Here is a 17,579-nt window from a genome sequence, read left to right on the forward strand (position 1 = left end):
AGAGTCCATGGAAGAGGTGTTCTTGATCCCAGACTCATGTGACAACACTGGCACAATACTGGAATGGCGGTCTCTCCAAGTAGAGAAGTTCCACTGTGCTCTAGATTGTCTCAAAGACAATCTTTCTAGAAACAAAAGCAGGTCCTTGTTCTTCTAAATGAGTGGGACTTCACACAGAGCCATGGAGTCGCACAGCATGGGTAACACTCAAGCCAGCTTTAACGCTACCACAAGCCATGGCAAGGATGAGGCCCATGACTTGTGTGTCTTCTCTGTCCTTCCCTGAGTGTATGAGGTGGTCCCCTGGGCTAGGAGAAGACTCTTGTCCCCATGTTCACATTGGGCATGCGCCAAACCTTGACCGGAGGGGTGAAGGTCGAACTACTCTCTTTGGTTACAGACTATCTCAGGACCCAAGGATGAGACTGTTTCAGGGACACTTGGCAAACTCTTTATTACTCGATCTGAGGCTCCTGCTCATTGCTGCAGAAAGTTCTTCCAGCCCTTCTAACATGGGCAAATCATACTATCTTGTACTGGGCCCTTGCAATGAGCCAGTCACCATTATAAATGATTTATGCACATTATCCTGTTAATCTTGACTAAGCCTGTGTCGGGGGGGACACATCACATGGATGAGAAAACCAAGATTAAAAAGGATTATGTGACTTGCCCAAGCTCTCACAGTTATTAAGCAGTAGAATCAGGATCTAAACCCAGGCACTCAGACTGAAGTCCACGTGGTACACCTCCTGGGAATTTCTTGTGGTCAAAATCAGTACTTATTCACAGCTCCGAACTCTACTCCCATGTCATTGCTTAACTCTCTCTTTTAGCTTACATATCTCAATGATCCCCCCCAAAGGTTTACTTCTGCACCATTTCTTAGGATGGAACAAGATGGAAACATCAGTGACCTTCACCTTCATGGACAGAACTACGTCACCGGAAGCCTTGGAAGGATGGCTATATGCACTCAAATGCCTCCAATTTCCCTATCTTTCTACTACTCCTATCTGGGACCATCAATTACATCAGCCTCATCTACTTATCTCCCAGCCAATGCTTCCCAAACTTCCCTAACGAGAGGGTCATAATGCTGTGACTATCTGTAGTTTGTCTGACAGGGACCACCAATCAGGACTGTGAGGGTTATCAGCAGGCTAGTACTTCCCCTTTTTTTAAAAACCAAAGGATTTCAATTTTGCATCCTATAATTCATTCATAATTATTTTAGTCCTTAAAAGATTTTAAGTTGCATAATTTCAAGCTGAATAAGAATGAAGACCACTGCTTCATGCTCTTTTCCTATCACCAGTGTTGAGGCATTTCTGAAAGATTTACTGAAGAAATGAACAAATAACTATGGTCCTAGGTGCAGGTTGGGTTTGGATCTTCAAAAGCCTCTTCTAATTCTAAGATCAAGGTAGAAAGAATAGTTCCTGTCCAGATACAGCCTCTCGTGGCCACTCATAGCCACGCAGTCCTTGGCAGATACAGAAGAGCAAGTTGGGAGGACTTCAGAGGAGTTTCCAAAGGAAGCTTCTAGACCGACGACGGTCTGGAGGGTTTAGTGTTATCCAGTTGTAAAGGTTGTTTGTATGTACTTTTGTTGATGACGGTGCTTTCAGGAAATTTAAATATATTCCAAACTTATGAAAGGAACCCAACATTAAAGAAAATAACATACTTCTTCTCAGGAAAGGAGGAATCCTTATGAAATGCCAGTATTTTCTCCAGTGAGTGTTTTGACAGCTTGGATTTGGGGAAATACCACATTTTTCTAAAGCAAAATACCCCCAACCTGTCTTTAAAAGCACGATGAAATTCAACTGGAGAGGGTGAAGTGATGTTATTAGTGCAAAAGATTCACCGTCCATCAGTTCTCATACCACATTCTGAGGTCTAGAAGGTTCTAGAAGGTTCTAGAAGGTTCTAGAAGGTCTTCAGTTTTCAGCCTGCCTCCTAAGTCTTCAGAGGAGAAAGTCTGTCCCTTTTTGCTAGAGATACTTAGTTTTCAGGCAAGGCCCTCATCCTGTCCCAGATAAATGGAAAGCACTAAATATATATGTTCTGCTCCCTCCATGTTAACCATGGGGAAGGGGGCGGGTGGGAAAGAGCAGGCACAGAAAGAGGACATCTGTTGCAAAGTGAACTGCCGGATCCGTGGTGCGGAGGGTTTGGCTGGTCTGCCCCACTTGTCAGAGAGCCTGGACACAGAGGCAACACATCCTCCCAGGACAGGGAAGGCAGATGTAGCTCATGACTCTCTGCAAGACAGATCTTATGAGAAGTATGTTTATAAAAAGCAGATATGCAAGGCAAATTATTATAAGGTAAATTTCCTAGCAATGATTTTCAAAGTGTTCCTCAAATATATATTATATTACAATGTGTTATATTCCGTCTATATTGCAACCACAACCATTCATTAGGTAATCTCAGATTTTTTTTTGTTTTTTATTTTATTTTATTGTGTTATGTTAGATCCCATACAGTACATCCTTTTTGATGCAGCATTCCATGATTCATTGTTTGACAGCCAGCGTTCCATGCAATCCATGCCCTCCTTAATACCCATCACCAGACCAACCCATCTCCCCACTCCCTTCCTTCTGAAACCCTCAGTTTATTTCCCATGGTCCACAGTCCCTCATGGTTCCTCTCCCCCTTTTCTGACCCCTGTCATTTTCCCCTTCCTTCTCCTAATGTCCTCCATGTTATCCCTTATGTTCTGCAAGTAAGTAAAACCAAATGATAATTGATTTTCTGTTTGACTTATTTCACTCAGCATAATCTCCTCCAGTTGGGTCCATGTTGATACAAAAGTTGGGTATTCATCCTTTCTGTTGGCTGAGTAATATTCCATTGTGTATATGGACCACATCTTCTTTATCCATTCATCCGCTGAAGGGCATCTTAGCTCCTTCCACAGTTTGGTGATTGTGGTCATTGCTGCTATGAATGCTGGGGTGCCTGTGCCCCTTCTTTTCACTACATCTGTATTGTTGGTGTAAATGCCCGGTAGTGCAATTGCTGGGTCATAGGGTAGCTCTATTTTTAACTTTTTGAGGAAACCCCACACTCTTTTCCAGAGCGGCTGTACCAGCTTGCGTTCCCATGAACAATGTAAGGGGACTCTCCTCTCTCCACATCCTCTCCAACATTTGTTGTTTCTTGCCTTGTCGATGTTTGCCATTCTAACCAGCGAAAGGTGGTATCTCAGCATGGTTTTGATTTGAATCTCCCTGATGGCTAGTGATGCTGAACATTTTTTCGTGCGTGTGTTAGCCACGTGTATGTCTTCTTTGGGGAAGTATCTGTTCATGTCATTTGGGAAAAAGAGACTTAAGTTTTCCCCCAAGTCATCTCACACTCTGGAATTGTTTTTGCAGTGACAGATTACAGTAGAATCTGGACACGTGGCATCCACCAAAAGGATTGAGAACATAGATTCGGGGGCACAATGTTGGCAACAGAAAATCTAAACATAAAAAAATCGCCCCAGGGGTGCCTGGGTGGCTCAGTCAGTTAGGCATCTGACTCTTGGTTTCAGCTTGGCTCATGATCTCAGGGTCCTGGGATGAGCCCTACCTTGGGCCCCCACTCAGCAGGGAGTTGGCTTGTCTTTCTCTCCCTCTACCCCTCCCCTGCACGCACAGGCTCTCTCTCTCATAAATAAAAGTTAAAAAAAAAAAAAAACTCACCCCAGTTTCTGCATTCCAGTACTAAGCCCTACAGACTAAAAGAAGCACAGGGGCAGTTCCCGCCCATGGTGAGGGGGAACCTAGGCAGGTAGATAAAGCAGATTTCAAAACAACTGGTAATCAAGAGTACCCGTGAAAGGCTAAAATGTGCGTCCATAACGATTAGAAACTACGAAAGTCGAAAAATAAGGAGTGGCTATGGCAGACAGTCAAGAAACACAAAGGCACCAGAAAAGTGGGAGGTGAAGAAGTTTCTAGAGAAGAGCCTTGATGGGAGCTGGAAGCGGAGATGGGAACACAGAAGTGGGGGAGGGTGAAGGGCACAAGGGTCACCTCACGGAGGACAGGACGGCACGCCAAAACACCTGGGGGATTAAATGAGCCCTACCCTTATATGGACCCACTCGAGACTACAGTGACTGTGGACAAGGCATGAAGGCTCAGTTTCTCCATCTGTCTAATGGGAATAATCCCCACAGTTGATCGCATCAGCCGCACACTGTGAATGTCTCAGCAGGGTCCCCCCTCACGTAGGCTGACATGCCCAGCATTTCTTGGAATGCTAGGCTCCATAAGAAGGACAGTGTCAAGGCCACAGCCCCCCACTTCCCTGCTCTGCAGAGCGCCCAGCACATACATAACAGAATTCAAAGAATACAGATGACGCTGCCCAAGAAAAGACAGGATCAGGATCGTACAAGCAATTGTGTCTTCTCCCCCTGCCAGCCTTATCTGCTACAATCTTACCACGCTGGGGGTGGTTAAACATTCCTCCCTTGGATGAAAGTAATGTGGACAAAGTCCCTGTGACTTTATGTTACTTTATATATAAAAAGCAGAGAAGAAACAGTAACACCATCATCACGCTGCTGGGTAACGCCTGCATCCCACTTTGCTTCCCTTGCCTTACGGCTCATCATAAGAAGGAAAACAGGTGTTTATATTCCTTTCCCTACAGCTCCTGCACTCTCTTGTCCCTTTTTTATTTTCCATGTATTTTACACCCGCTTCACCCTGGCTTCAGCCCCTGCGGACGCTCTGAGCGTCACAGACTTTCTTCCAAATGCAGACTCAAATGGCTCTTTTCAGCCAGCAGCCTGCAGGGACCTCTTCTCACTTTTTCCTGGGCGAACTGAGCTTAGCTAAGGACATCAAAGACTTGGTACCCAGGGGACACAAGCCTCTTCTCTGCCATCAATTACAGACGGAATGTCCTGATGTTTCTAGAACATTCCCTCCGGCAACCTTAAGTTGCGTATGTGTAACCTGAGGGCACTATCCCACCTTGTCCTCCTCCCAAAGTTACTGCAAATGTCTTTGCTCATTGGTGTGGAAACTTCAGAAGGATCCTTCACTCTTCTCTCTGTGAAACTTGAAGTCCACTGGCATGTCAAGTTCTGTCCATTTTACCTGAAAAACCTCTCTCTTATCAGTCCCCTCTATCCAACCCACGCCCCTGCCTAAGCGTAGAGACCACACTTCCCAAATCCTTTCCAAAACCGACAGAGTAAGCCTGTAGCTTCAGGAGATCGCTAAGCAGTTCCCAGACATTTCCCTTTTGAGCTCTCTGACTTACAGGAATAAAAACTCCACAGACGAAAGGCGCCTGGGTGGCTCAGTCAGTTAAGCGTCTGCCTTTGGCTCAGGTCATGATCCTGGGGTCCTGGGACTGAGCCCGCGTCAGGCTCCCCGCTCAGTGAGGAGTCTGCTTTCCCCTCCACCCCTTCCCTTACTTGTGTGCTCTCTCTACCTCTCTCTCTATCACAAATAAATAAATAAAATCTTTGGGACCCCTGGGTGGCTCCGTTGGTTCAGCGACAGCCTTCAGCTCAGTTCATGATCCCCAGGGTCCTGGAATCGAGTCCTATGTCAAGGTCCTTGTTCAGTGGGGAGCCTGCTTCTGCCTCTGCCTGCCATTCTCCCTGCTTGTGTGCTTGCTCTCTTGTTCTCTGACAAATAAATAAAATAAAATACCAACAACTCCACAGACTAAAATATCTCCTAATATTTTAAAAATAACTACAAAATGTGAGGCAAAGCTCTCCCATTGAAAACTCAGGAAATGCAGTAAAACCAGTAACAACAAAACAAATCCATTTCTGTAGCTCACATCAATCTGGTCTCGGATAATCAGGGCAGAGACTAACCCATGGTTGACCAAACCTATTTGCTCTTCACGGGAAAACAGCTAGGCTGTGCTCCCTAACCATCCTGGGAGTGAGGTGTGCCCCGTGCCCGCTGCGCGCCTGGGTCCGAGCCTGCGGAACATGAGGGTACACACCACAGCCAGTCCAAGCAATTAAAACCTTGGCACACGTGGCCTTCTGTGTTTTCTACCCTTCTGGATCTTGGGGAACTGATGACCTTGGAAGCCGCATGAAGGACACAGAGCAGCTAGATGGAAGGAGCCCAGGTCCTTGAATGGCTCCCAGGAAAGGCACCTGATAACCAGGAGATACATTTTTGAACTTCAGTTGAACAAGAAATTAACATTTTTCTGTGAATTGGTTCAGTATAACAAAATTTAAACAATAAACTGCATCATCTTTTGACATGATAAATTAACTTTGGGGAGGGGGAAATAAAATTTACTGTATAAACTCACTGAAACTGTTTTTTAAAGATTTTGTTTATTTATTTGAGAAAGAGAGAGCAAGAGACAGCACAAGCAGGGGGAGGGGCAGAGGGAGAAGCAGGTTCCTCCTTAAGCAGGGAGCCTGATTTGGAACTCGATCCCAGGACCCTGGGAGCATCATGATCTGAGCCGAAGGCAGACGCTTAACTGTCTGAGCCACCTAGGCGCCCAGAGATTTTGAGTTTCATATGTTGGAACAGCTAGAATTAGCCTAATTAACAGATGATTATAAAGTAGAATTAGCATTATCCCGCACATTTGGTCATTCGTTTGGGGGATCAAACGTCATGATGATATCCTAACTACAGAAAGCTTCTAGGGTTGAACTCCAGGGATACTGTCAACATGAATCATACTGTGATTAATAATTAACACAATCATTAACATTACAAAGCAACACTGTCACCATGGTGCCCTTCTGCACACTTTCATCAGAGGGAAGGACCACGTCTCCTAAGGTCTCCCAACTACCACGTGTCCTGTGGGCAAACAAACAGATCTTGTGAAGGTTCCTTCACAGCCCTCAACTACTTCCCACCACGTTGATTAGAGAGCAAGTGGAAAAGCCCAATGAAGGCAAATGATCACGTGAGACGCTTTCTAGCTCATCTTTATACTTCTGGAACCCTGGAGCACCTGGGTGGCACAGTTTATTAAGCGTCCGACGCTTGGTTTCAGCTCAGGTCATGATCTCAGGGTCGTGAGATCGAGTCCCACATCTGGCTCTGTACTCAGCACGGAGTCTGCTTGACTTTCTCTATCCTTCTCCGCTCTACCCCTCTTGCTCATGCTTTCTCTCTCTCTCTCTCTGTCAAATAAATAAATAAGCTCTTTAAAAAATAATAAAAAAATAAACCCACCCTTTCCCCCCCAAGTCCAACGAGCAAACCTGGCTAACAGACACTCTCCAATGCTCTTGATGAATCCTTTTCTCTGGTCTAAGCAGAAAACCGTGAGCAGTAAGAGGGGAGAAGCAGGAGGACACTGTCATCATGGGACTGAAACAGAGCCGTGTCCCTCTTCATTCTAGAACACAGACTCCCTGGGAGCTAAAGAACTAGAAGTTTTATCCTAGAAAAATTTCAGAAACTTCCAAATATTTTCCATCTCATTGTCTCCATTTTAGGCAGACACAGTGAATTCTAACAGACTGTTAGGGAAGGGTAGTGTGTTACCGAAACCTCCTCCAAGAAACAGCTATTTTAGACAGTCTGATACAGTAAGCGTTTAAAAGAAATGAAAACGCACTCCGTGGACGTCTGCGAGGACAGAAACGAAAGCCAAAATCACTTCCTATCTTGCCTGCAACTGCCTTGGCTTATAAACCAAGAACTGGAGAGTCTCACAGTTTTGTTCTCTATGAGGGCATATTTACTCTCCAGCAAGAAAAGTAGCTCAGCTACTCTTCCAATGTTTATTCTTAAACAAGAATTATTTTTACTAGGTGCAGAGTTACCAATGTACCGTGGTGATCAGAAGAAGGGACGAGCATTCGGCCCTGGTTTAGTCACTCCTTAAAATGGGTCAGGCAAGTCTATCCGTGCAAAATGTCAGGTTACCTTTCAAACCCAGAAGCACAGCACATGACCTGAGTTAGCTCAGAAAACTCAGCACAGGTCACCGGCTCATTAAATGTCACACGTAACGCAAGCAGCTGCTGCCACAACCCACAGCTCTCTCCTATGTTTTCCCGGTACTTTATAATCTCCTATGGTTCCATACAGGGAAAAAAAAAAGTGTGCCACAAACTTTTAATTATACAAATTGCATGGTTAGAAGAAGCAGGGAGAAAAGGAAGTGGAGTAGGGGAAGCCGAAGCCCCAACTATCAGAATTTATACTGGAAGAACAGGTGGAGAAATGTTTTCAGTACGGCCAAAGAAATGACAAGAGTGCCCATATCATCGGGGCCAGCAGTCACCTTCCTCTGGAAGGCCTCCGAGCAGAGGTTCTCAGCTCTCTGAGTTAGGTAAAGGTAGCCACCCTCGTCTGAGGCTGGATGTGGTCTTGCCAGGTTCATGGTCCCCCTGAGCCTCACGATGTCACGGCTCTGTCAAAAGCAAGCCACAAGTTCAAAGGTGAACGACCATGACAAAGTCAAGTTCAAAGGTGAACGACCACGACAAAGTCATCCAATGAGAATTAAGATGTCACACAGGATATTGCACTGAAAAGGAAAACCTGGTCTTGAAAATATTCAAATAACCCTAAAGGCAAACAGAATTTCCTTTGAGGCAGATCCAACTTTAACGTCGGCCAAAAACAGTTTAACTTCAGTTTGGCAGGGAACTTTTGCATTTAGCTCGGGAGCGAGAACTCGAGCTTACTGGAAATTATTTAACAGGGAGGAAAGCAAACCACCAGCCTCAGTTTAACTGCAAGGATTATAAGTAAGACTGGGAATATTCTTCATGCATTTACCATCAGGACTCCAGTGAAATTGTATAAAATATGTTCATCGGTTTCCTGACGAATGACCATTTTTACTTCATATCATGAGCACATTCCCAGTGGCACCTAAATCACCTTTCTACATCCAAGATTCATCACTACATCTGCATGTTTAAATCACTGTGAGGATCTGGCCATGAAGGAAGGGCAGAAATCTGAATTTATGGATTAAAATGTTCACTGAGGGGCGCCTGGGTGGCTCAGTGGGTTGGGCTGCTGCCTTCGGCTCAGGTCATGATCTCAGGGTCCTGGGATCGAGCCCCGCATCGGGCTCTCTGCTCTGCAGGGAGCCTGCTTCCCTCTCTCTCTCTCTCTCTCTCTCTCTCTCTCTCTGCCTGCCTCTCTGCCTACTTGTGATCTCTGTCTGTCAAATAAATAAATAAAATCTTTAAAAAAATAATAATAAAATAAAATGTTCATTGACCACACTCCTCCAAGCAAACAGCATTTATAGGCACAATAATGAATGAATATACTCCTGATACGAATGTAATTTTTCCCCTAAGGAAAATTCAGAATCCATTTTCAAGGGTTTGGTTTGGTTTGGTTTTGTAAGAGAGAGAGAAGGTGAGCTTGTGGGGAGGGGCAGAGGGCGAAGGAGAGACAGAATCCCAGCCTGGAGCCCAACCTGGGGCTTGATCTTGACCCCACGATCATGACCTAGCCTGAAATCAAGAGTTGGACACTTAGCAGACTATGTCACCCAGGCACCCCAAGGTTTGGTTTGGTTTTGTCTTTTTGAGTAACTACTCCTCCCACACTTACTTCCCCACCACCCCCAATACACAAAGCACATGGAGTGGTTTTCCCTGCTGCCCAGTGGGGCCACAGAAAGCATCAACGTGGCTCAGGCCCACGTTCCCTGAAGGGGAACCAGGAATCCAGGGACCTCAGGAACCAGGAATCCAGGGACCACCCTGAAATCCCAGGTAACCCTCCCTGGTCTCTTGAATGGACATCTTAGTCCCCTTGGGCTATCGCAACAGAGAAACATATTTTCCCATCATTCTAAAGGCTGGAAAGCCCAAGAGCAAGGGGCTGGCTAATTTGACTCTGAGTGGGGACCCTCTTCCTGGCTTGTAGACAGCCACCTTCTTGTTGTGTCCTCGCATGGCAGAGGAGAGAGCTCTGTGTCTCTGTCTTTCTTACAAGGACACTAAACTATCATGGGGTCCCAGCTCATCTGAACGTAATTACCTCCTGAAGGTCCCACCTCCAAACATCATCAGACTGGGGTCAGGGATTCTAGATATGAATACTAAGACACACATTTCATCCATAATCCCCAGAAATGACCACAAAGCGTCCACACACCTAACATACTCCTTCCCCGCCACTCAGTTCCCCTCCTAGCGCCATCTGGGTCTTCCCTAGAGACCCTCTGTTCCTTGCAATAACAGGGTCCTTACCCTAAGCTGGATAGGACCCAAAGCCCTGCCTCCCGCCTGCTCTGTGGATCTTTTCACTACAACCCCAGCCCCCAGCCCTCAGGATCTGTCCCAGCCCCAGGCCAGCCCCAGCCAGCGGTGGTAATCTCTCGGAGGGGCATGACTTTCCTATTCTCAGTTTGGCACCGGGCGTCTGGTCATTGCTCCAACCCACTGTTAAGTCGGGACAGAATCAACAAATGGCTGGATCCACAGGCATTAGATCCTTGCCTGCCCCACAGGCGTCATGACCTGCTCTGCTTCCCAGGGGGGTTTTGCACCTGGACCCAGCACCTGCCCCAGCCCTGCCTTCCCCATGTGTCCTCAGGCTGAGCCTGTCTGAACCCTGCATAATTCACGTGCGTCTCAAGAATTGTGGCTTTGGTTGAAAAGCTGCTGCGTGCAAGAAGCCTGGGTCATCTCAGAGGCTCTGAAGAACACAGATATCTGTCTCGTGCAGCCACGGCCACTTTTAAAGGAGAAAAGAGACTTCCTGGGATGATCTTTTCTAGGAAATGGAGGTCAGAGATAAATCAGGATAAGAGTAACTTCCGGTGTAATTCAATCTCTCACACAGGCCACGCCACCAAGCCCTGCACCTTCCGCTCTCGCCTGGAGCATGTAACCCCTGCTCAGCGCACACCGTGATCCTGCTTTCTCATTCTTGCCTTATTTGCTTGTCTTAGCTGCTTCCGGAGGAAACAGTGCGAGGGGCAGGGCATCAACACTGGCCAACGCTGGCTGTCCCCTAAAAGATTTAACTCTGTCAGCCAGGTGGTGAAAGTCAAGTCGCGCATATCAGAAGAGTCAAGCATCCGGCTATTTTGAAGGTAATGTTCATCCCTTCGGTTGTGTTCACTTTGGCTCCAAGAGCGCTCAAAGTCCCTAAGTCTTAGGGACTCCTTTTTCACTCAGTGCCAGTGGAAAGCAGACCACCGATTCACAGCTATATTTGAAGGTCACAAAGTTAGAGGCATGTCAAGTCAGAAGGCTCAGGGAAGCTCTCTGTGCTGCTGGTTGTGTCGGCTCACGTAGGGGGGGGGCCCTGAGCCCCACCTCGGAGGGAAGGCATCGCTGATCCCAAAAATCGTACAGGGGAATCTGAGAAGCCACCAGTCCGCCTGCTGCCAGGAGCTCATATGAAATGATCTATGTCACCAGAAATACGAAAGGAGCGTCTGGAAGTGGAAAGTGGGGGCTCATGGAACCGTGAACACGCAGACACTCCACACTGCGATGAGTGCTGTAATTAACCCTGACTGATGAACATGTAATGGGCGCCCGCTTCCTGTGGCTGAGGAGCTGGGCGGTGGGAGGGACTCTGGTGGCTGCTCGGCGGCATAGTATTTTTGTTGTGTTTTACATCGTTCTTGGCTCCCCTAGTACACCTACAAGTCCAAAGATGCCAATGACTTTGGGACAGGAGGGAGGAAAGAAACAGAATAATATGAAAGGGAATCCTGGTATTACCAAGGATAAATGCTAGCAGTGAGTCACTGATTTCTACTGGAAACCAAAGAAGCAACAGCCTATCATAAGACAAGGCCACAATACAACCTGCCCACATAGGGAATCCCTCGTCAGGTCTGAGGGACCACGTAATACAGGAGCGGTCCTCCTCCACCAGTGTGGGGCCTGGGCCTCTGCTCAGGGTTGTCCGTGGAAGCCACGTCTGTAGAAATCTGTCCCCCAAGCCTGAAGCTTAGAACACTGATACATCTCTGAGAGCCTTATCTACAGGACACACAGCCACACAGGAACAAGTGAAATTCTCCACTTTTCTAAGATGATCCCAGGAACCCTCACCCCGGCACAAAGTCTTGTGAGCAGTCGAGTGTCCGACCATGGGTGGGCCACGGAGGGGGCCAGAACAGAGCAGGGGCTGGGGGTGATGGCGGACACCCTCCTCGGCACCTTGGCCTGTTTTTCTAAATTAGAACTCAGGATAGATTTTGGTGCCTGAAACACAGATGGAAAAACCTTAGGGGAAAAGCCAACTAGGGGTGGGGGAGAAGCAAGAAAGACAATGGCCGACTTCACCGGGAAGATGTGGCCATTTAAAATGGGATTGAGACAGAGTTGCAATTTTTCAGATTCAAAAAAACCTCACTCGACATGCCGCCAACTTGAGAGTGTGCCCATCTCATCCCCATGTCAAAATTTCCATGGCAGATGGCAAGGAGCAAAATGACCCCAAAATGTCAATCCTTTTTTTTTTTTTTTTTCTTACAATAAAGAGGAGCGGTAAAAATACACAACACAGTGGAGAGAAAAGGCAAAAAGAAACTGTGACAGCCCTTCCTTTACAGGAATGGAGCAATGCATACTAGTTCCCAGAAGCTCTCTTCCTTCCACAAAATACAGCTCATGCTCCGTAGAGGGGATTTAAGTAAGATGCTCTTTTTTAGTTGGCTTGTGCCAACTAAAAAGGGGACAAAGAAACACACACGTTTGTATCATCCCCCTTTTTAGGCAAATGGGGCAATCTAAATATATTGTTCTGCACCTTCACATTTTTTTGTTAATATTGAGGGTCTTATTTTATATTTATTCTTTTTACCTATTCATTCATTCAATAAATACTTCCCCACTCTTTTCAAAGCACTGGTCCAAGTACTTGGTACAGCAGTGAATGAACTAACAGTGTGTTTGCTCTGAGAGGGCATACACTTAGCAGATGGAATCATACCAAAAAAAAAAAAAAAATTAAGTCTAATAAACATGTACTACATCAGATGGTAATAAGCATCATTTTAAAAAAGTAGAGCCGGGTGAAGAGGCTAGAGCGACAGCGGTAGTGAAGGGGAGGAAGGAAAGCTTGCTTTGAGTGATAACGGTGCAGTACTGACCTCAGAGAAGATGCTAGGGGTATCAGATGGATATCTGCTCAGAAAGAAAGAAGAGCATATGTAAAGGTCCTGAGACAGGTTTGTGACGATCCCAACTGAGGAGCCGCAAGGAGGTCACCATGGGTGACACTGAGTAAGCAAAAGAGAGAGTGATGGGAAACAAGGCCACAGAATGAGGAAAAGAGCCAAATGATGTAGACTCTCGCAGCCCGTGGTCAGATACTTGACTTCAGGGGTGTGTGAGACAGAAAGTCACCAGCCAGTCTGGAGCTGAGATGTGACAGGCTAGACGTACATTTCAGAGTGAACATTCTGACTTCTGACAAGCTGCCAAAACTTCTGGACACAAGGAGATGGTGGGAGTGGTCCAAGCACAAGGTGATGCTGGCGGGGACAGAGCGAGACATGGAAACAGAGGGTGGTGGCCAGATTCTGATGCCTCGGGAATGCGGAGCTGTTCAGGAACTGGGCACAGAGAGGAGAAACAAGAGAAGGGCCAAGGATCACACTAGTAAGAGTCCCAGCCTGAGCCATGGAAGAGGCAGAGCTGCTATTTACTGTGGCGGGAGCAAGGCTGGGAAAGGGGAGGTGATCGAGACACCGATTTCAGACACAGCAGGGGTGATATGCCTAGGGGACCTCCAAGAGGCGGCGGCCACGGGATCTGTGAGCCTGGAGGTCATGGAGAGGCCGGGTGTGGGAAGGCAGCTGTGGGAGCCGTCAGCCCACGGATGGTGCCCTGAGACACATCAACACGTACTGTCCACTCAGACTCTGCTCGCTCTTTCTGTCCAGCTCCATAATAGGAAACTTCATGTGGAAACGCAGATCACTGCTGGGAGAAAAGATCGGGGGACACACAGTACGGCTGATTCATTATTCGCCAATTCTGTATCGGTAAATTTTGCCCACTTGCTAAAATTTATTTGTACCCCCAAAATCACTACTTGCAAGGCTTTCGCAGGCACTCACAAGGGGCTGAAAACTTGGGAGTTGCCCGACACCCATGTTCCCAGTTGAGGCTAGACGAGAAGATGCTCTGCGTCTTGTAGCTTTCACACCGTAAAGAAGTGTCCTCCTTCGTGGTCTATTTAGTACTGTGTTTTGTTTGTTTGTTTTTTGTTTTGGGGTTTTTTTGGTATTTTTGTGATTTTGTTGGTGGTTTCACTGTCCAACACCTCCCCTGACCCTCCCCCCCATCCCAAGCATAGCGTTGAAGGGCTTTCTGGCTTTCTTAACTACAGGAAGGCTGTGATGGGACTTACGGTCCAAAAACATGCATTAGATGAGCTTGGTCCAGGCATGAGTTACAGCATAGTTGGCTAATGTGAATGAAGTCCAATGTGAATGAGTCAACCATATTTAAAAAGGAGTTTTGGGGGGCACCTGAGTGGCTCAGTGGGTTGAGCCTCTGACTTCGGCTCAGGTCATGATCTCAGGGTCCTGGGATCGAGCCCCGCGTCGGGCTCTCTGCTCAGCGGGGAGCCTGCTTCCCTCCCTCTCTCTCTGCCTGCCTCTCTGCCTACTTGTGATCTCTGTCTGTCAAATAAATAAAATCTTTTTTTAAAAAATAAATAAATAAAAATAAATAAATAAAAAGGAGTCTTTAAACGGAATCGCACATCAGCCAAAGTTACGTGTTGACTGGTTGAAGAAAACAGAGGGACCAGAGGTTTGTAGAATCCTAACCCTGCATTTCTGCTAGGAGCACCTGGTCAGCAGGCACTAATTCAACATGTGTGGTAATGCTACAGAACATAATAGCCACAAATAATGACAATGAACCAATTTGCTTTTTAGATCTCTTCTACCCTTGACCTGGAGGCCTAAGATGGAACTTACTGGGAGGAATCAGCTACCACTACTCTGTGCCTTAAGGTAAACCTCACAGAGGCCAACCCAGAAAGGCAGGGCTGTGACCTATTTTAAATAAGTACTAGAAAAGAAAACCAAAAACCGAAAGAACTCCATTAATAATGAAGTAAACGTAAAGGAAAGACCATCCCCAAATGGCCCTCTTTGGCATAAAGATTATTTTGAGTTAAAAGCAACCAAGGCCCAGCAGATTCAGAGAAAGCTCTTTATGTCCCCCCACAACCACTTAAAAAGAATTTAGATAGGTCACCTGCCCCAGGAAGGGAGCCTTCCACCACAGACAACCGCAGTATGATATGAACAAGGGATGGTAGGCAGGAAGAAACCCAGCAAGGCTACTTGGATCAAAGTCTTCTCTTTGTCCCATGTGTCCCAGGGGCGGGAAACATATGTTTACCGAACACGTATTCTTTCTTCTTCCCGAGGATTGCTTTATTTCTCTTTGAAGACCCAGACCGCCCCCCCTTTCTCCTAAGTTCCGAGTGACACATACACCTCACTTTGCCTGGCTTTGGAATTTCCATGTCTGTGTGGATTCCCCGTATGTACATTGTTAAATTTTATTTTCTCCTGTTAATCTGTCTCCTATCAATTTGATTCTTAGTCTGGCAGGAAGGACCTGGAAGGGTATAGTAGTTCTCACTCCCCAACCAGTACAATAAACCATGCACAGTGGACCTCCACAAACATGCTCACTGACAACTTCCAAAACCCACTAGAAGTATCTAAGAGCTCTCCTTGTCAGAAAAATACCCTTGTGTCTTACCCTAGCCCCCGTGCCGCTTAAAATGCCACCCATTTTTTGCATCCATGGTAGAAATGAAGGCTTGACCCCTAGTTCCTGTTAGAACAGTCCTTCACAAACTCCTTAAACACATCTTAAATGGCCCTTTGCTCTCCCATTTTATAAATAAAATAATCCCATTTACTTCACAAGTTCTTTCTTAGGTGTTATTTTCTGTCCTTGGATCATGCGAACAGCATTTCTTCTGCTTTCAAACACGGACAATCGTGTCTTCTTTTTTACCCTGTTAAATAATGAATTGCAATCTCCATCATGTTGCCTCCAAAGCCCACATGTGGGTCATAAATGTTTAACCGGTAAGGTCATTTCCTATCAAGATCTCCATTAGCAGTCGTTTTAATGTGTAATTGTTCTACTGATCCTTCGGCTTAGGGGGTCACCTTTTTTTGGTTATAAAAAATATCTTTACAATGAAGCCACATTAATTATTAAAGACAACAGCTCAAGTGAACACAGAGAAAGCTTTTTATCTAAAAGGAAACAAAGACAACAAAGTAACACCGAAGAAAATTAGCCTATAAATGGAAGCTGATTATAGACAGCTTTAATGTTTATTGACTCATGTTTTTAGAACACGTGCACCTTGGCGGGAGCGGGCGGATGCAAGTGCAGATACGATTTGTTTTCAGTTCTCATGGGTCACGTGTCTTCTCATCGGTATAGTGTCCAACCTTGGAAGAAAGCCCTTCGTTAAGAAGAACTATAAGTTTGGACCATCAGGACGTTACACTATGTTCTACCATGACCAGGTGTCATATATTTCTACTACATTTAGTATCTATTCTAAGAATCTTCATAAAAATTAGTCCAGGAATCTAAAAGAGCAAAGAGAAGCTTCACTGTGTTGTGAAGATAAACGAAGCATCCTTCTGAAGGGTGGCTTCCAGGTCCTCTTTCGGACCTCCCTGGTTTCAAAACTCTGGGCTTACAGCCGGCTCACAGCTGGCACACAGCTGGCACTATTACTTGAGGTGAGAGGAAGATCAGCGACAGCCCAAATTCACACAACGGTTACACCAAAATTAGCTGAGGGTAGAGATGGTATTTTACTTGCCTGTCGCACACATGCCCCTCCATATGGCCTACCAAGGATGGGATCTTCTGCCTGGACTACTACCAATCAGAGATGCTCCCCCCAAACCCTTCCCGCACCCCCATTTGATAATTCTCTAGAATGGCTCACAAAAGTCAAGAAATCACTCTATATGTGATTATAGTTTCATGATTAAGGATACAGCCCAGGACTGGTCAAAAGGAAGAGATGCTTAGGACAAGGTATTGGGGGGTGGGTGCTGAGTATCTATGCCCTCTTGGGGGCATGCCAGCCTTCCACCAAACATTACAATGTTCACCAACCCAGAAAGTCCTTTCGCCTCATCATTTCAGGCCTGTTTGTTTGTTTGATCAAAGCTTCATTATGTAGGTAGGACTGATGAAATCACTAACCACTGGTGATTAAAACTCAATCTCCAATCTCTCTCCCATCCCAGAGGTGTGATGGGCTTAGCTGGAGATCAAAGTTCTAACCCCCTAACCTGAGACCATTAAACTTCTAAAAGAAAACACAGGCAATAATCTCTTGGACATCGGCCATAGGAACACATTTATGGATATTTCTACTCAGCCAAGGGAAACAAAGGCAAAAATAAACTATAGTGACAAGGCCAAAAGAAAAAGCTTTTGCACAGCAAAGGAACCATCAACAAAACAAAACGATAACCTACTGAATGGGAGAAGATATTCACAAGTGACACAGCTAATAAAGGGTTAATAGCCAAACTATATGGAGAACTTGACACAACTCAACACCAAAGAAACAAACAATCCCATT

The 17,579-nt window shown here is 46.0% G+C and overlaps 2 protein-coding genes across 2 annotated transcripts in view; both read right to left on the reverse strand.

The window, feature by feature from the left end:
• Positions 1–17,579, reverse strand: part of PLD5 (phospholipase D family member 5) — a 328,471-nt gene that overhangs the window by 234,559 nt on the left and 76,333 nt on the right. The window lies entirely within an intron of this gene.
• LOC309849824 (uncharacterized protein) overlaps positions 1–17,579 on the reverse strand; it is a 55,860-nt gene that overhangs the window by 21,159 nt on the left and 17,122 nt on the right. The window contains exon 3 of the mRNA XM_082702817.1: positions 8,263–8,391. Within this exon, the coding sequence (XP_082558943.1) occupies positions 8,263–8,361 (99 nt within the window). The 5' untranslated portion in view covers positions 8,362–8,391. The remainder of the gene's footprint in view (positions 1–8,262; positions 8,392–17,579) is intronic.

This window comes from Mustela nivalis (assembly GCF_964662115.1).
Source record: "Mustela nivalis genome assembly, chromosome: 16".
NCBI classification, from domain to species: Eukaryota; Metazoa; Chordata; class Mammalia; order Carnivora; family Mustelidae; genus Mustela; species Mustela nivalis.